General features: G+C 47.8%; 1 protein-coding gene across 1 annotated transcript in view; it reads left to right on the top strand.

Annotated features, from left to right (window-relative positions):
• The window catches only part of GRIK4 (glutamate ionotropic receptor kainate type subunit 4), a 296,004-nt gene that overhangs the window by 264,734 nt on the left and 11,451 nt on the right, over positions 1-19,819 (top strand). The window contains exons 14-17 of the mRNA XM_069468807.1: positions 1,423-1,596; positions 5,053-5,218; positions 6,589-6,814; positions 10,624-10,752. Of these exons, the coding sequence (XP_069324908.1) occupies positions 1,423-1,596; positions 5,053-5,218; positions 6,589-6,814; positions 10,624-10,752 (695 nt within the window). The remainder of the gene's footprint in view (positions 1-1,422; positions 1,597-5,052; positions 5,219-6,588; positions 6,815-10,623; positions 10,753-19,819) is intronic.

Here is a 19,819-nt window from a genome sequence, read left to right as displayed (position 1 = left end):
ACTTTGGGGTGAAAGGAGAGACCAGGCAGGCAGAGCCCCAGGCCCTGGGCCCCAACACCTCTTCACCCAGACCAGCTCCACTCTTATATATTGTACTTCTGGGTAAGATTTTAGAGGGTAAAAATGCTTGAAAACTACAGCTCTCAGGCAGCCATTCCCAAGCCAGAGGGTTGTCAGAGTCACAGACACAGGGAGCTTTGACACATTTGAATCCCTGGGTCCCAACGTCTCAGTCTCTCTGCACTGGGTGCCTCCATTGGACTGTAGGCTTGGAAACCACCCGGGTGAGGCACCGCAAGTGCCAGCCAGCTGCACAGGACACACACAGAGGGAAGGAGCACAGGACACAGGCCAATGGGGACACATTTGTGTTTCATTCGGGAATGGGGGGCATTGATGGAAACAGGAGCGGGCGGCTGCAGGAACACCAAATGCACCCTAGGCTGAGGGATGGGATGGGAAAGTCCAGTGATGGTAGCACCCTGGGGCACACAGCACCTCACCCTGCTGGTGGGCGCGTGCCCATCCACGCACATTCCTCTCGTCAGAGCAGGGCGGCTTTGCACGGGAGACAGGTGGGGCTGGCAGGCAGGCAGAGAAAGGGCGTTCTGGACGTCCTAGACAGTGCGGGGCTGCTCAGAGAGGGACCTGGGTGGGGAGGCGGAGAGCGTAGGGCAGCCCTGCTCAGCCCTGTGTGCCCCTCACACTCGCCTGGGGAGCTTTAAACAACTACTGATGCCCAGGCCCCACTGGGCAAATTAAATCAGAATTTCTACGAGTGGAATTCAAGCACTGGCATCTTTTAAAAATCTCCTAGAGGAGTCTGAAATGCAGGCAGGGTGAGAACCTGGCCTTAGGCACTGTCCAGGCCATTGGTTCTCAGTGTGGGCACTGGACCAGTGGCATCCACATCGCCTGGGAACTTGCAGATGCTTAGGCCTCACCCCAGACTTACTGATTCAGAAGCTCCCAGAGTGGGGCTGAGCAATCTGTTTCAACAAACCCTGGTGATTCTGAGGCAGGCAAAAGTTCGAGAGCTACTGCTCTGGGCTGAGGGGGCTCAAACCATGGTTCTGTGGGACTCCAGGGTCTCTCCGATCACCCTGGGGCACACAAGCAACTTCCCAGGCTGTGCACCCCTTGATCCTCCTGGCTTCCAGCCAAGGAGCTCCTCTTTCACTGATACTGTTTATTGGAGTTCCACACCAGCATTTGTCTGGGGAAAAAACCTTGCCTAACCGCTTCACTTTTGGTTGGGAAAATCCAAGTCCAGCAAGGGGAAGTGGCTTGCTCAAGGCCACAAGGCCAGTCCCTGAGCCGCAGAGGGGAGGCCAGGAAGGACAGCCCCTCCCCATCTCCCCAGCTTCCTTCCCTTCCCACACCGCCTCCCCCACGCTGGTGCATGTTCCTTTTCTCCCACAGGTTGACGCCCTACGAGTGGTACAGCCCACACCCGTGTGCCCAGGGCCGGTGCAACCTCCTGGTGAACCAGTACTCCCTTGGCAACAGCCTCTGGTTTCCGGTCGGGGGCTTCATGCAGCAGGGCTCCACCATTGCCCCTCGCGCCTTGTCCACCCGCTGTGTCAGTGGCGTCTGGTAAGGCCCCAGGCGGAGGCCGGCCAGGCCTGAAGGAGTGGAGGAACCAGGCCAGATGGGGCGGGGACACAGAGGGGACCCTCTGGATAAGCCCAGCTCCAGCTGCTGGTGGGCAGGAGCCCTGGTGGCCCCACGTGACAGCCCCAGAGCCTCTGCCTTTCACAACAGACCCTCAGGGATGAGGCGCATTCTGCCAGCTCACAAGGCCGGGGCAGTGCATGGGGCCCGGCTTGTACCATCTTCTCCCCATCCCCTACTCTGTCTCTGGGGCCTGGGTGTACAGGGGAGCCCAGGCAGGAAGGGAGAGGGGGTGAGAAAACAGGCTTGATGACCTTCAGCAAAGCAGTGATAACTCCCGACCTGAAAACGACCTGCAGTCTGAGAAGGCATATGCAGATTTATGCAAATAGGAGTCTGCCAGCAGGAAGTCCCCGCAGGAGGAAGCCAAGCCCGGCTGCCACATCATGCCCCCTCTGCCAGCTTTCTCAGGCTTTGTCCCTCTGCACCTGGCTCCCGGGCTTGCTGGCCTGCCCACCTCAGCAGGTGTGGAGAATGAAGGCTCTTGGTGGCTGAGAGTTGAGCGAATAATTCCCTGTGTGGGAAAGCTCTTTGAAAACTTGAAAGTGCTGCATAAATGTGTGGGCTAGTAATTGTTGTTAGACCATTATGGGGGGCAAATGAAAAAATTATATATATATTATAATTTTATACACACACACACACACACACACACACACACATATAACCTAACCAGGCAAGTTTGCAGAGCACAAGTTTTTGATCCTCTCTTAAAAAATCCACTGTAGGTCTGGCTGCCACCGTGTACAGAACTTACAACCTTGGTCCTCTCCCCTCTTTCTCAGCCAGATTAGCCAAAGTGAAAGGAAGAGTAGTGTTTCTACCTTTGGGTACTGGTGCCGGGGCAGGGGTGTGGTCTGGACAGAGTTACTGGAGCTGGGGCTGTCGGGAGGTGACACAGCCGGGACAGTGAGCGCCGCCCCCCATCTGGGGTTTTCATTTTCCCTGATAAGCAATAAATATAGTAGGATTTAAACCACTTGGACAAGATGCTCACCTGTCACCAAACAGTGCAGAGCAGTCAACATGGACAACTGGGCTCATGTCCCCAGGAAGAAGGGAGGGTTTCAGCAGGGATGGTCATGAAGTTTCCTCAAAATCCAGGAAATCTGGGCAGGAGCCCTGGGAGATGAGCAGGCACCAGCTGAGAATGTTATTCTCTTTCTCTCCCCGAGGCTTTTCCTTCCAGAGGGTTCTTGTTCCCTAGGGGCAGGTAGGGCCCCATTACCTGTTTCATCTGCCTGTCAGCTCCCTCACCCCCAGCCCAGGAAATCCTTCCTGCAGAACCCAGCCTTCCTGCCAGTTGCCCGGCCCTTAGTCCAAAGACTGGGCACAGCTTTAACTAGCTGGCCCCAGGTGGCTTGGCTGCCCTGTTCCAGCACTAATGAGAAGCCACTACAATGGGTCCTCCGCAGCTCCTTACCCCAAGTTGTCAGTGAGCCCCTCTGCCTCACAGAGTTCTTAGCTATCATTCAGGGCCTTGGTTTGGTCAGTTCCTTTGGGGAGTGAGAGGTGGGCTGTTGTGGCCTACCTTGGCCTCCTCGCTCAGAGCAAGTGATAGAAAATGCCATGTCGCTCACAAGGATGCCAGCTTTACAGCTGACAGTGGCCCTTAGACACAGGAGCAGGGCTCACAGACTCCTCCGGAGACAGTATGGGCATCATTAGCTTCTCAGCAGAGGCGAGGGGGGCTTGCACTGAGCCGCTAATGCTCTCTGATCTGTTCCCTTGTGACCAGTGGCCTAAACAGCCACCCAGGGTGGAACAGATGCCAGAAGGTAGCTATAGGGCTGAGGGAATCTCCCCAAACAACTCTAAAGTGAAGTCCACACCCAGGGCACATTAACCCACGGCACTAAGCGACGCAGTAAGCAGCTATAGAACGCTGGCTTCCTCCTGGGGGCTGCCCGCTCCCAGGCCACCTTCCAACAGAGCGGGGGAGCTGAGTCAAGAGCAAGGAAGCAGGTAACAGATAGGGAAGGCAGGAAGGAGGCAGCCACGTGATTTCATCCCATATTCGAGGGTCTCTCTATACATTTCTCTATATCTCACATTCATCCAGTCCTTTACAGATTACTGATCACTAATGACATAGGACCTCATTTGCTCTCACAGCTCTCTGAAGATAAGCAGAGCAGGCATTATTATCCCCATATATTCAGTAGACAAGTGAGCAAGCTCAGAAAAGTGAGTAGCTTTCACCATAGGCTCACAGGTGGAAGGTGACAAAGCCAGAACTAAAAACCAGTTCACCTCACTGGTGGTCACTGGATGCCCCTTTGCTTCACTGCCGGTGGGGCAGCCAGCAGGAGTTCTTGGTCACTGTGACAAAAGGGGCAACGGGACTTCCTGCTCTTGGAAATCCGCCTGGCAGCTGCCAGCTGCTAAGTCCTGTGGCAGACACTACCCACGAGTTGGCAATGTCCTCACAATGGGTAAAGCCTCAGGAACTCAGAAGCCACTGGTTCGGAATTTGTGATTCTCCAACCTAACCTGTGCTTAGCTCTATCTTTGAACCCCTTGGGATTGGGAAGCAGATCCATACTGCTGACCAGATGGGAGAAGGCTTGTTTAACCTACTACCGTGAGCAAACTGTGTTTAATGGCTTCAGCAGATATGCTGCCTGAGTTGCAAAATTATTCTAATTTTAAATGCCTTGATAAAACAGTCTTCTAGTTTGAAATAGCATGATCATTGTAAAAAGTATTTTCTATTAATAATTTCAACATTTCAGCGTTCAAAGATGCTTTCCACCTGTTAGTCTTTGTTAAAGATTTTCTGCTGTTACAATTTATAGAACTGGGTTCACAATATGAATCTGTCAATGTGTTCCTTGGCAAGTTACTTCACTTCTCTGAGCCTCAATTTCCTCAGCTGTGTAATGGGGATAACACTTTTGCCTCCTGGGTTGTAGGGATTACGTGAGATAGCGGATGCGGCTCGTGGCGGGTGCTCAGGACGCGGCTGTGTGCATCTGGAGGTTGGCTTCAGCATGAGGCAGGGAAGCCGTCCCAGCTCCAGCTCTGAACGGGGCCCTCAGAGCTGGTGCTCATAGCTCGTTCACTAGCTCATTGCTCATAGTCTTCCAGACTGTCTCATATGCATGGACTACACCTCTTTTGAATAACAACTCAGTAATCACCTCCTTTAGGAAATAAGAAAAAAAAATCCACTGCCTTCTTCCGGGCAACGCTCACAAACTTAATTCATCTCTGTCGACATCATATGTCCTGCCTCCTTTCTCCTCCCCCACTAAGTTGCCAGCTCCTTCCGAAGAGAGACCTGGTCTGTCCTATGTCACAGCAGGCCTAGGGATAGGAGTCAAGACTCCTGGGAGTGCCCGGGCAGTGACGACTTCCTGGTGTTTCCCTGCATAGGTGGGCTTTCACGCTGATCATCATCTCATCCTACACGGCCAACCTGGCAGCATTCCTGACCGTGCAGCGCATGGATGTGCCCATTGAGTCAGTGGATGACCTGGCTGACCAGACCGCCATTGAGTATGGCACAATTCACGGAGGCTCCAGCATGACCTTCTTCCAAGTAAACCCCATTTGGTTGCTCACCAACATCGGGAACTGGGCTGAATGAACTGGAGATGTTTGTCCACTGGAGATGAAAACATCTTTCCTCATCTCATTATCTCTTCTGAACATCTAGTTTGGAGGTCCACAGGGGGCTCATTTTTCTCCTGCTCCACAAAATACCCCTGGAATGAGGTCCCAAAGGGACTTTGGGTTAATAGAAGCCTTTCCCAAAGTGTTGTGCATGAACGAATGATTGGTGGTACTTGAGATGGTTTTAGTTACAATTGGTGGAACTATATTTTAATTGCAATAGTCTCATGTTTATTTTAATGGGCATTAGAAAAATATATATATATGCAGTGAATAAACCTGTAGTTTTATTTATATTACTGAATAGGATAAGACTAATATATGCATTTAAATTTTTTTAAGTGAGTTAAATTTTATAGGTAGTGCTTAGAGCAAGATTTAAATAATATACAAATGATTGAAGTTTAAGGAACACTAGATTAAGATGAGCTGTTTTCATTGATTCCAGACTAGATAGGTATCAGATAGGGACCCTGCTGGCTTCTTTGGGTTTCCCTTGCAAGAGTCAGGAAAAGGCCCTGCCACAGTGATGTCTTTGCTGAAAGATCAACTGATCGATCACCAAGGCTGACAGAACCAGGGCAGGCAGAATAGTGGTTTTCATATGCTTCAAGATCTCTAGGGAAGCAGATTATCCCTGGGGTTAATAGATGTCTAACCAACCCAATATCCAAGAAGTTCATTTTCACATGAAACAAGTCCAAAGCCTTCAGTTTTCTGTTGGCACAGACCAGTGAAGTCATCATGCAAACACAGGGTTTGGATAGACCCCCAGAATTCTGTCTTGTTATTATTTGTAAAACAGAAGCCAGCACTGGATATGTGATCACTCGTTTGGTTTAGGGTGGATGGAAAATAACCAGCCCTGCTTCTTCAGATGGTATGTCTGTGCAAGTCTTGAATGAACCTGTGTTTACTGCTCCAACCTCAGGGACAAGAAAGGGACACGACCAGAATTTCAATTCTACCAGGAAATGGAGGTTGGCAGTGGATGACCTCTCTAGGGCAGATGAGGCAAAACTGATCATCAAACCAGTAGGCAGAATTGACAGCGCCTCAGGCCCCTGCTGCTTCCCCATCTTTCTGTGAAAGGCGTCAAAGGCTCAGCTCCCTCCTCCGCCATCGTGCAATGTCAGGGAGCATCTTGCAGTGAAAGATAGAAGTGGTTGACTGCAATGAGGGGTAGAGCCGCAGAAGGGCTAGCACTGGAAGGCCCACTTTGGTTCCCTCCCCTTTTAAACCAACATCTCCTTCCTCTTTTCCCAATCCTGTTTCTTCCTGTTGTTCTTTTCCCAGAATTCCCGCTACCAGACCTACCAACGCATGTGGAATTACATGTATTCCAAGCAGCCGAGTGTGTTTGTGAAGAGTACAGAGGAGGGAATCGCCAGGGTGTTGAATTCCAACTACGCCTTCCTGCTGGAGTCCACCATGAATGAGTACTATCGGCAGCGAAACTGCAACCTCACTCAGATTGGGGGCCTGCTGGACACCAAGGGCTATGGGATTGGCATGCCAGTCGGTATGCAGGAGAGGAGCAGCCTCTTTGGGTAGTTTCGTCCAGGCAGGGTCAGGGAAGCTAAAACTACTGAACGCAGCATTGACTTCAATAACCCCTGTTGCTAGAACCAATTTAACAGTGACCTTAGGTGGCATTCTCAAGGTTTAAAAAAAGCAAACTCACATCCTTCTACTAATCAGTGATCAGTGCCTTAATTATTAAGGACCTAGTGGACTAGTTGATCAATTTTTCTTTGATTGGTTATTAAAAGGCTAATCCTAATTATTAAAGAGCATATTGATGCCCTTGGGCACTTTAGGCCTTTTGTTCCTCCTGTCTACTGCTTCCTGCCCCTTGGCCATTTCTCTGTTGATTGACATCTCTACTCGCAGTGGAAAGAAGGAAGAGATGGTAAAATTCAAATGAATTGATTTTGCTATTTGCTAGTGTCCCTGGTGAAAAGTTTACTGCAAAAGGGGACTGACATGATTAGATGGGATGGCTTTCAAATTATTGGTGGACTTCACTGCTCCATCTACTCCAAGTCAGCTCAGTGTGGGTAATCAAGAACGGGCAGTAGGCTCTGACGTTCTGCTTGCTGACCAGGTGCCATCTGGTTTTGTTATTGGAGGGTGGGGATGTTTGGCTTCCAGAAAGGTATCCCAGCTGTGCTGTTTAAAGGACATTCACACTTTGGGCCCTCCCTTGCTGGTAGTTTCTCCACCAGAAGACGAGGGCAGAGCATGTGTAGTTGCTGTTGTGATTTTGGTGGGGATCTGAGGATGTTCCCCAGGTGATTCTGACATGCACCCTTCCCCACACACACCATTGAGAGCCACTGTTGCATGGGGTGGCCCTTGTACAGGGGTGTTCTTATACAAGGCAACAGAGGAAGCAGGATTCAAAGCCATCAGATCACGTGAGAAAATTGATATATAATATGCACATCTTTATGGTTGTATTACACATCCCTTCTATTGGTCTTTGCCTAACTCAAAGCTCTATAAATTATAGGATTGGCTTACACCTGAGGAGTGTAATGAGTATGGACTTGGCATCAGGCAGACGTGGGTATGCATCCTGGTTACTGGGTGTGGTACCTCCAATGGGTTATTTAACCTCTCTAAGCATGAGTTATCTCATTCATAAAATCAGGTTTCTAATATCTACTTCATGGGGTTATAATGAGGATTAAACCTGAGAATCTGGTCAGGTGCCTTACCTCTGTGTCTTACACTTAGCCTGTCCTGGGGAATGTTAGTGTCTTTTCCATCTTTTCCATAGTTTCCTATGTCATTTGATAAAAGCAGATGACTTCTTAAATACTGATCAGGAGCTAAGAAAATGAATATAGGCAATAATATGGCTTATTCCTGAACTCTGTCAATTCTGACACTAGCAGTTACACAAACTGGAGGCCTCACTCAGGGCACTAGTAATCCTGGACACCCGTACACCCTCTATTTACTGTTTACTAAATGAATATTTAATATTTCATTGATGTTCCCTAATGTTATAGATTATTTGAGAAATGTATTGGCTGACATTGCGTTTCAAAATGGTGGAGTGAACCACAAAATGAACTTTAAGGTGTACCTTGATAATACTTTAGCAAATTTAACAATTATAAACTTAACAAATTTAACCTAAATGTCAAATGCCTCAAAAGTTTTCAAGACTATAGACACTTGAGGTAAAACACACTAACTCTAGAAATTTTCATCAATAACCAAGGAAAAAGTGTTTGTTTTATATCTGACATGATGCTATTTTTACATGTATAATCTTAGTTATCCCCCCGTGAGATAAATGTGGTTATTCCCATTCTAAAGAGGACAGAACTGAGATTCAGAGCAAATAGGTTACTTGTCCAAGATCACAACATAGATAGAGAATCTGGGCTTCAGCCTAGGATACCTGTCCCCAAATCTAGTCATTCACTTACCAGACCATGTTGTCAAAAGGATCCAAGAAGCTAGACAGGACAGGATAGGTGGGAAGGTATGCTGTAGGCTAGTCCAGGTTCTCACGAGATTGAGAAGAATATTACACAGTCCATTAATGAGACAGGATTTAGGTGCAGCTGGGGTTATGCCCAGGAAAGACAAACATGTATATCGTGTAGACTTTAGGTGGGAAGTAATAGTGTATACAAGCATGTGTATCATTCTTAAGGGGAAGGTAAGAGCACAACTATAGAATAAGTGATGTGGTTGGACCCAGGAAGATGAGGAGAAGCAGAACAAGGAGCAAGATAGAAATTTGATCAGGTGGTTTAGGAGCGAAGTAGGCAACCATGGAGTGAGCAGAATAGTACTTTCGTGCAGCCCTTGGTGTGTTATGAGGTTGGGTTGAAAGTGCCTTGAAACTGCTTGAAAGGCTCTACTGGGCTGGACAGTTGTCTCTAAATCTGGAATGTTCATTAGTCTCACCACCTAACAACATCTGTTATGTGACTCGTTCATGTATGCCTCACTGCAGATGTGTACTAAGTACCTATTCTATGTGAGGCTCTGCTGATGTTGACCCAGTGCTGCAGGCTTGAGGTCTGTGTGTGCAGGCATAGCTGTGTCAATATCAGAGAAGGTGCTACCATGGAGTCGTGGGCTGTCACAGTTGGAAGAGACCTGGGAGATGTTCTAGTTCTTTGCCTCTGGAAGTATGGTCCATGGCCCTGAAGCATGGCATCACCTTGGGGCTTTTTGGCAATGTAGAATCTCGGGCCTCACCCCAGACCTGCTGAAACAGAGTCCGCAGGTCAACAAAATCCCCAGGTGGTTCCTGTGCACTGGAGAAGTGCGTTGAGAAGCATTCATCACTTTGTTCCAAGCTTCTGCCTGAATCCTTCACCATAGCCTTTTCCCGCTGGGGCATCAGGCCTTCACAGAGCTTGGGCAGGGAAGCTGGGCAGCTTAGTTGTTTGCCAGCCTCTTGGCAGCTTTTTCTTAATGATCTCAGGCCTCAGCCTGTGCTGGGACACCGAGCTTTCCATGATTTCATTTAAGCCTGTTTTTGTGATTAAGCCTGAATTTTAGAACCAAAGCTCCTTGACCATATTCCACTAGAAAAATTAAAAAAGAATTGCACTGAACAGAAAAAAGCCTTCTGTTTAAGGAGGGCAGGTGAAGTGGGAAAAATGGGATAATGAGGCGGCCAATGGGTTCTGGTGTGTTCGGCAACAGCCCGGAGGGTTGGGGACACGTGGGAACCGGAGCCTCCAGAGGATGGATGCTTCTGTCACAGTCTGGGATGTCGTTTCTCCCATGAGTTGGTGCCTGCTCTGGGTGTAATGTAGTGAGAGTTACAAGTGCATACCTGAGAGATTAATTTAAATACAGTAGAAATTGGACAACTGACTGAGAGGTTTGTGTCACAGAAACACAAACTTTGGCCTCCTGGGGTGGATGGGAAGCTTTGCAACCAGCGTTCTGTGTGTCGATGGACAGGTCATTTAACTTGCATAGACCATCTTTTTCATTTAGAAAGTGCTGGTACCCAGCTGGGGAGGTGAGTGGCACAACTACCTGGAAAGACATCACTTGACCCTTCCTGGGGTATCTGGCCATTGGCTGGATGTGCCAGTCGGTGTAGAGAGAGGGAAGTAGAAAAGGCAGGACCCTGCATGAAGCCAGAACTCTCTCCTCTCCACCGGGAGACACAGCAGAGTGGCGAACAGTGGTCCTCTGGGCACACCCTGCCCGCCACATCTGTCTCTCCTCTCCTGAGATTGACGCAGGCAGAGTGGTCAGGAGGTGTGCGGGAAGGGGAGCAGAGTGACACATAACAGAGTGTTCACATCCTGTGTCCTGGGTTCTTCTGTGACCCTGCAGGCTCGGTTTTCCGGGACGAGTTTGACCTCGCCATTCTCCAGCTGCAGGAGAACAACCGCCTGGAAATCCTGAAGCGCAAATGGTGGGAAGGGGGGAAGTGCCCCAAGGAGGAAGATCACAGAGCTAAAGGTAAGGATGTTCAGGGCCTTCCCCCACCTCCCTGAAGAACCAAAGGAGCTTGTTTCTCGTGTTGAAATTCTAGGTCCAGGTAACGACTTCTAGGACACATTGAGAAGAAGCCTTGGAAGGAACCTAGGGCTAGGCTGGGCTGGCTGGGGCTCAGTTCTGTCCCAGGGTCTTACACATTGTATCCACCCGGGTCCACCTGGCTCACAAGTCCTAGAGGCTCTGCCTTCAGAAAGCTTCCTGAATCCAGCCACCTCTGACCCCCAGCGCCACCGCTGCCACCCTGGCCCATGCCCCCATCATCTCACACCTGTGCAGTCACCATTGCCTGGTCTCTGTCTCCCACTTCTGCATTTCTACAATGTATTCTCCACTAGTAACCAGAGCAGGCCTTTTTTAAAAGGCAAGTTTGATTGCGTTTTAAAATTCCCCTGCACAAGCCTTCCAATGGCTTCCCATCTCACTGGGAATAAAATTCAAGATCCTATGTGATCTGTTCCCCTCAGCCTACCCCCTTCTTCCTTCTGTCGCCCAAGCCTCCCAGCTGGCTCTTCCACCCCAGGGCCTGTGCACCTGTTACCCCCTCCTAGGCTCCCTGAGGAGGCTGCCCTAGGAGAGGTCTTCACTCTCATGCTACACATCTCCCCATCACCTTAACCCTGCCCTATTTCTCTTTTCAGACCTCCTCACTACCTGATGTTATATTTTCTATGTGTTTGTTTGTTTACTTTCTACCCCTCTCCTAGAATGTAAGTTTCATGAGGGCAGGGTTTGTCTTCTTCACAGGGCTGGCACAACGATATTTTATTGATTGATCGAGTGAGTGAGTGAATGAATGGTAAAGTGGGTTGAATAGAAAGCAGTCACTGACTGGGATGTGCAGCTGGGAAGTGCTGTGGGTCCCCAAGCACCACGGATTTTCCATAGGGAAAACACATATCCTGGTTTGCCCAGGATAGTCCTGGTTACGTCTGTTGTAGATCAGTTCATGCCTGTTATTTGTTTCTCAATAACTTTCGTTCGCGAAGTGTCCTGGTTTGGATAATAAATCAATAAACCCTAGTCATCCATTGCTGCTTTGTTAAAATATGCAACAAACATACCTGCACACACTGTCCCCAGGAAGGCAGCTGAGATTTCAAATGAAGGCTATCATGTGCTTGCCTTTTCTGCTCGGCATGAATGAGTATCCCTGGTGAGACGTGAATGAATGACTATGTGTTTCTAAGCGTCTATATGTAGATCTCTATCTTGCAAGGAGAGGTCTCGAAACTATGGATCTATGGGGCAAGCCCTTTGTCACTTAAAGGAAATGCTTCCCTCAGAGGAACCTGAGAAGGCCACACACTTCTGAACTCTTTGCTCCCCTAGGGCCAGAGCTGACCATGGGGAAGGCCGTGGCCATGAGTGGACACACAGCACAGGCAGATCTCATTTCAGTCCCGGCTCCACCAGTTGCATGTTAGTTAACACTGTTAACTGTGAGCTTAGGCACATTAGTTAACACTGCTGAGCCCGCATTTCTTTCTCTGTAAAATGAGCACAGTAATGAGCACCCCACGTGGTTGCTGTGAAGGGAGAGTGGAATAGCACAGAGCGTGGCTCATGTATATTACAGCGGTTATCGAGCTGCACTCCAGAGCCGTGCTGTGCCACTCTCAGGACTTCAGGGCAGTCTGATTCCATTAGGTGTCTGCAGGGGAGTTGTTTTCAGTGGTCAGCCAGCCAGCCATTCAATCAACAGGGGTGTATTGGGTGACAGTGAGGTGTCCACGCACATCATTTCATACTCCTGGGAATAAGAAAGCACTGCAGGCTTACCATCAAGGACCTTAAAGTGATTTCTGGAAATAGAACCAACATACTTGAAGTGATTAGCAAACAATCCTAGATGCTAGCTAAATTACAGTTAAATATTGTGGGGTGAAGTACAGAGGAGACTATTTGTTCAGAGAAAAAAAGAAATGGGAGTGATACAGAGAAAAGTGTCAGGATGCTTTTGTGGGTTGATGAGAATGAACTAGATTTTGAAGGTGCCCAGGACTGAACAGGGACAGCATAGGTAGGGACTGTGGGCAGAGGGCATCGCAGACAAATAAGCACCTTCAGGAAGGAAGTGGAGGCAAAAATCAGTGCTATGGGCAGGGCTGTGTGTTGGGGGGTGCAGGTGGTACAAGGGGAGCAGAGCAGCATTCGCAGCTGGGGAGTGGGGCCATGTAAAGGGTTCATACCAGGGAAGGTTTGGGTGGCAAAATGCTCCTCCGCCATCTTCTTCCCACAAGAAAGACACATGGATTGGAAACAATCCATGGCCGGACCTGGAATTGGATTATCGGTAAGTCAGCATCCATTGATGTTGCTCCGTGATAATAATGAACTTGAGAATGGTGGGCAGGGGTACCTCTCACCTAGATATGGAGGGATACAGTGGTGGCATTGTGCCCTGGAGCTGTCTAAAGTGGAACACAGAGGTAGGCCTGGGGCCCAAAGCAGAAGGACCTTGGGTCCTTCCTCTGATCGATAAGTGACATAGAAGAAATGTTCAGGTGTCCATCTTCTTAGAAGGCCTTGGTGGGTCGGGGGCTTTCTGAGACTTTGGACAGAGCACTCAATACTACATTGCAACTCCTGGTCTACTCTGCTTGGTTGCTGGCCCCTAAGACCCAGTCTCATTTGCTTCTGTGGCCCCAGCCTCCACCATAGAGCCCAGCACCTAATAGGTACTCAGCGTTTGTCGGATGTGTGATGAAAGCTACTGCTAGCTGTGAAAAGCTACCAATTACTGTGTTCTCCTGGGCCATGCTAGAGTGACTCGTGGAACTGTGCTTGGAATTACTCTCCTGAACAGCTTGGCACCCAGAGCTCCCCACTCTCAGTCAGTTGTTCCTGCCTCTGAACAGCTGACTGAGCGTACGTGGTGGTGCAGAGACGTTGAAAAGGGAGACTGGAGCCAAACAGCTGTGGCCAAGGGCAGTACAGGGACCTCCAAAGGCTCCTGCTATTAACCCATCATGTCCAGGCTGCAAGCTCCGGTCAGCTCCAAATCTCTCTTCTCTCCTTCTTCCCATTAGCCTGGGATTTCCTGGGCTTTCCTGTCCTTTTTAAACCCGATCCCATTTGGTCTCTTGGGGCTCATTTCCCCTTAAGTCTCACTACTGAGTTGATCCCATCTCCCCAGGTCCCCCTTTCATCCCTGAACCCTAAAACCTTCCGTTTGTACATATATTCATGTGTGTTATGTCTCCTGCTCATCTCTGTGGAGGAACAGGAGGAGAGGAGCAAAGCTGGCCAGCACAGGAAAGGTGGCACAGGATCCGGGTACCTTACAGGCTTCACCAGGGACCTCGACCTAGACCCTCCCTCTCCCATTTGAGATCTCACCCAAAGTCCATGGAATGCAGCTCATTAAACTTTTACCCTCCTACACACCGTTTGTTCTACTGACAGTGCTGGGATGGTTCTCTTTCCTGAGGCAGTTTTGACAGGGCTCAAGATCATGGTCATTGCTTCAAATGGCCTCCACTTATAGATGCCCTTGTCATAACAGACACTAGGAAATGTCTTTGAGCCTCAGTTTCCTTTTCTGGAAAATAGAGGTAATAATAGCATGGCCATCTCCCAGGGCTATTGTGAAGATTAAATAAGATAAATCATATGAAGCTCTCAGCAAAGTGCCTGGCAAAAAGTAAATGACAACTAATTTTATTCCGAAATCTAGGCCTGAAGGAGCAATTAAGGCACAATGAGCAGTCCAAATAGTGTCCCCAAGCTGCAAATATGCCCATCCATTCAGTGCTTCTTAAGGCTGAAGAGCTCTTCAAAAATCAACACTTAGGGCATTTATTTTGTGTCTGGTGACATTTTCCCCCCATAGACAATAAGCAACTCATAGGCAGGGAGTGTGTCATGTTCATTTTTGTGTCTCAGTGCCCAGCACATCACCTGACATCAGTATTAGGTGAAAGAATGAACAGCAAATGAATGAATGAATGGGCAAGAATCTCAAGGTCCTCCTGACTAGGTACCACTTCCATCCTTATCCTGTGTTTGTTTCATCCCACACAGGAGCCTCGACATCGCAGGTATTAGCATGGAAAGTGTTCATGTAGCTCCCATTGCAGCCAACAAACAGTATTGTAAACCACTGCGTCCCAGGAACTGTGTGAGGCTGTCTAATCGCAAAAAGGAATATGACATGGCCCTGCCCTCAAGAGGTTTAGAACCTAGAGAGAGGCACAGATAGTTACTATAATGTTTGGCTATAGGAGTGCTTTAATAGAACTATAAAGAAAGTATCTGGAAGCCCAGAGGAGGAAGTGATGGTTCTGAGGAATAGTCAGGGAAGGCTTTGCAGAGACATTTGGCTGGACCTTGAAGGGTCCTTTAGGAGTCACTGCTTTAGGAATGTTGTGGAGCACAAGTGCTGCACTCAGAACTTGGTTTGAGTAAGTAGGATGAGGTTGGAGTTAAGAGGGTGTTGAAGGTTGGGCAAAGGCATCTGCAAACCAGTCTGTCTCACACTTTTTCATGGGAGGGACAAATGGCAGAGAAGACTGAATGTGAACTCTTGGGGATCTGGGACATAGTCTAAAGCAGCCCACTGTGCTTGAAATTTCCTTGAAGTCTTCTGTTTAGTCTCAAAAATACATGTGGATTTTGCATCTTACTCCATAATATAGACATGTTTATTTAACATAAAAAAGTTTTTCCCACCCAAGCTCCAAGTAAAATCAGTGTTTCAGGAAGATGCCTCTAATGATGCCATAGCTTTGCCAGACACCTTGGCACACGAACAGTGCACTGGACTGGGTTTGAGAGACTTGGCGGCCATCATCAAGGTTCTACTGTGAGATGTGCATGATGAAAGCAGGTGCTATGGGATGTTAAATTCTCAGCTCTTAGTGGCATCCTTGGTCCCAAGGGATAGCAATTGCTTCAGGAGAAACAAAGCCAAATTATTGGCTTTAAGTTCTAAAATCAGTTCTCACAACTCACAATAGAGACAATGTTCTTGGAAGGCAAGGTTTTTAATTTGCTAGAGAAGTACTTTGGAATACAGAAAGATAATACTTGAAGGGATCTGGGCATAAAGTTGATGTTAGAAGTCAGAGAGTGAAAAAAAACAAAAAACAAAATAAGAGCGCGAGGCCACCAAGTCTACAAACCAGATAAAAGGATGCCCTGGCCAGGACAGGAGCTTCTGAGTAGAAAAGAAAACATGGCTGGTCCCTGCCCTTCTGGGAGCTGGAGAGTGGTAGATACCACTCCTAGAATTAGCTGAGGATTCCAAGAGTTATAAAGAGATTTGTGCATGCTTCTGGAGTTTGGCAAACCTAAGAAATATGTGCCATGCCCCAGCGGAGTGGGGACATGAGAGATGGCACATGGGGACCCAGGGTAGAGAGGACCCAAAGAAAGGCCTGAGTTTTCCTAGGCCCCAGGCAAGGATATTAGAAATCTAAGTGAAATCCATCTTTGAACCAGACATCTACCCCACCTTCCTACTATGACACATAGTGGTCCTTCTTCCCAACCCCAGACCCAAAATATAACTTGGGGAGAAGGGGGGATGGAGAAAACACTGGATTTAATGGATTGAAACCTGAAATGACTAAAAAGTCTTTATGTTTTTGGCAATCAGTTGGAAATGGAAATTTGAAGTAGAAATTAGGTTCATTCATTTATATAAAATAAAGTTATAATTTTTCAGTAGTTGGTTTTAGAAATTCTTCGCCCATCCCACAGTGGTTTAGACGGGTCCACAGAGTCCTAGGAAGACTGACACAGAGTTCACAATGGAGGGAGAGGGGAGACAGATAGGGAGATCAGGCTCCCAGGAAAGATGGAAAGAAGTGAACAGGGAGGTTCTCTTCACTGCACTTTAGGACCAAATGTTCCCTGGCATGAGGAAGAGAACAGAACAGATGAAAGGGAAAATAAACAGTGGAAGTCATCCTGCCCAGGTCCCAAATGCATCAGAAGATGCCTGGGTCCTGTCAACCAACCAGTGTTAACTTGCCTCTCTGCGATCATCCTTTGGAACAAAAGGGTGAGCCATGTTACTATAGTAAGAGGCAACATCCAAGAGTGGGGCTGTCTGGAAGATGCTGTGCAAATCACCATGCAAGCCAGGCCTTCCACTAACATCCCAGCCACAGCAGCTAGTGCCAGTTTAATGTGTGGCCCACTTTTGCCATGGCCGAGGCCCAAGCAAACATTATTCAGAAATGCTAAAAGGCCTCTTGGCTAGAGTGAAATTCCATGTGATGTCCTCCAAGCCCAGCAAGAAGCACTAGTCTGAAACATGAGGCGCCATTGCTTGATCTCTCTCTGGCAAATGAGCCATCAGACTCACTATGGTCTATAACTCACTGCTCAAGGGACTCAGAAAAACAGGACTGGTATGACCCCAAAGACCTCTTCCTTTAAGTCTTTAAATGGCCACCAAGAATTGGGCCACAAGAACATTTTTTTCCTTGTGTCCCAAATGGAACAGAGGGCAGTAGTTTTCATTTGCTTTCCACAGCAGGTCCTAGGTGCTCTTTCTTTCTATAAATCGAATCAGTTGGCTTCCACATGTGCCTAAAGGAACGAGAGGAACATGGAACAGGTACAGACGGATGGAGGTGAAGGAAACTGTGAGGGGTCCTTTGTACAGAGATCTCAGAAATGGAGAGTGGCTATGGGTACTTCGATTTTAATTAGAATGTACCAGACAACACGACAGTGCCTAACATAATCTTTTTCTGCTTTGTTATCCTATTAAAATGTGAGAAATTCAAAGAAATGGAACTGGTGCTTACCCCACTTCTAATCCAGGATTACAGCTCAGGTAGCACTGCCAAATTCCAGAGAAGAATCCTAACATAGGGAAGATGCCGCCACTCCTGACTCTCTTTGCCAGGTCTGATTTGGCTCTGGTTAGAGCCACAACATTACCCCTCCACTTCATCGCCCCCTCTGACTGTCCCCGCATCGTGAACATCTACCTTCATACGCTGCTAAAAAATGAAATGGCAGGTCCTGTGGAAAACTGGAGATTACAAAAAGAAGCAGGCTTCATTCCAAGCTGTTTCATTTTCCTCTGCGTTTTCTTTTCAAAAACACTTATTTTATTTATTTTCTCACTCAGCTCCTATAAAAAGAAATATCACTAGCCACTCACAGATGCTGGCATCCCAATGCAAGATTGGGTTACCAAAGTCTTTGCAGAACAATTGCTAGACAAAAAGGTGGTCGGTGAACTCCAAGGGAATTAAATACCTTTATCTTGAAAAACACGAGCTCACAATAGGGCTTCAAAGGAACATAAATACACCACCAGGCTGTGAAAATCAGGGTCCCCTTTCAAGAATGGAAAAGAGGCCAGTGGCATTGACTCACGGAATCCTTGGAGAACAGGAAGTTTGCTGTCTGGCACAGTGGGAACGAAAGTGTGAGACATCTTAGCGAGAGTGGGGGCCAGCGATGGGGGCGGGGAGACTCCGGATGCTTTCCCTCTCTTTCTTCTCAGGGGGCCCAGCCTGGTGATCCCAGCTCTCAGGTTTCTTTGGGGAGCACAGAGGCTGGAAACCTGAATGTCAGACTTTAGCTAGGGTCCCAGAGATGCTGTTGTGGAAGCCTCTCCCTAATCAAATCAGATCCATCGCTGAGAGACAGAGAAACCCTGGAGGGCTTTCCAGAAAGGCAAATGGTGTCAGAATTATAAAGACTATAAGCCCACCTTTGTCTGGAAACTGAGCCAAGATTAAGTCAATAAATCATCTATTAAAACACTTGATGTAGTGTTCTGAAGGCTAGAAGGGGATTTTATAAGCTGTATGGGATTTTATAAGCCCATACATGGAATATCCTATTCTCCACCACCACCGCCATCCCTCTAGAGGTCCCAGGAATGAGTCAGTCGTGGAGGTGCCATACTGAGCTCTGCCATCCCACCCCTGCAGCCTGAGTGGACACTGAGTGAAGGGAGAGGGGTAGGGGGTAGGGCCCTGGCTTCAGTTTGGATGTGGGCACTTCCGCTTGTCAGCCGTGGAACCCTGGGCAAGTTGCCTGACTACTGTGCACCTCAGTTTCCTTGTCAGGAAAATGCAGGTGAGAGTAGTGCCTATTTCACAGGTAACTGTAAAGATTGAATTGAAATATTTAGCCTGGTAACCTTGCTTGTAGGAAACGCTCATATTAAACACTCATGAAAGTCAGATTTATATTTATAAAGAACATTAGCTTTGGAATCAGATTTATCTAGAATTCACATCTTAGCTATGAAAACACGGGCAACTTAAGTTCTCTGAATTTCCATTTCTTTTAAGGGTAAAATGGGGACAGTGAGCCTCCTTTATAGTGTTTTTAAGGATAATTGAATGAGATAGCAAATGTTTTTAAAAATGAGATACTTGAGCTCATATTTTGATGAATTATAAAGTGCCTCTCCCATAACTTGTGTTTTGATAAATTTTGCAATTTATCAAATGCCTCTCCCATCCCTCTTCTATTTTGTGTCCTTTTCCCCTACTTTTCTCCTATTACTCTCTCCAGAATCTGCTAGGTCTAGCCAACAGATGTCATGGTGAGTGCAAGCGGAAGTGGCAAGCTTACGATTTCATAGGCCTCAGCAGCACAAACAGGATGAATCACTTTGCATTTTCTGGGAAGGTCATATAGGTCAGTTTACACATGGGCACATGAAGTTGCTATTTACAACAAATAAAACGATGGAAATGGGACCATTTGATATATTTGCATGACTACAGGTGAATATGGTTCTGAAGTAGAAAGTGCTTGAAAGCCATATTGGTTCAAGAATCCGTGTTCTTGCCAAATGGTGCCAACATTGGACACAGCCACGGCACCTAGCATAGTGCCCAGCTCATGGGAGCTATTCAAGGAAGATTTGTTGACTGATATCTAGGAGCAAATACACTGTCTTTTGCTGGGATTATGGCATTAGTCTGTCCTCTCTCTCTCTACATGTGAATTCTGTGCAACTGCCTCTTTGCCTCCCAGGCTACAGCCCCTGCCCGCCTGTTCAAAATGAGCTTCCCCTCTATATCTTAGTTGTAAAACTCCA

Source organism: Eulemur rufifrons, chromosome 6, assembly GCF_041146395.1.
Source record: "Eulemur rufifrons isolate Redbay chromosome 6, OSU_ERuf_1, whole genome shotgun sequence".
Taxonomy (NCBI): domain Eukaryota; kingdom Metazoa; phylum Chordata; class Mammalia; order Primates; family Lemuridae; genus Eulemur; species Eulemur rufifrons.
The sequence above is the reverse complement of the archived record's forward strand: the minus strand, read 5'-3'. Positions and strand labels throughout refer to the sequence as shown.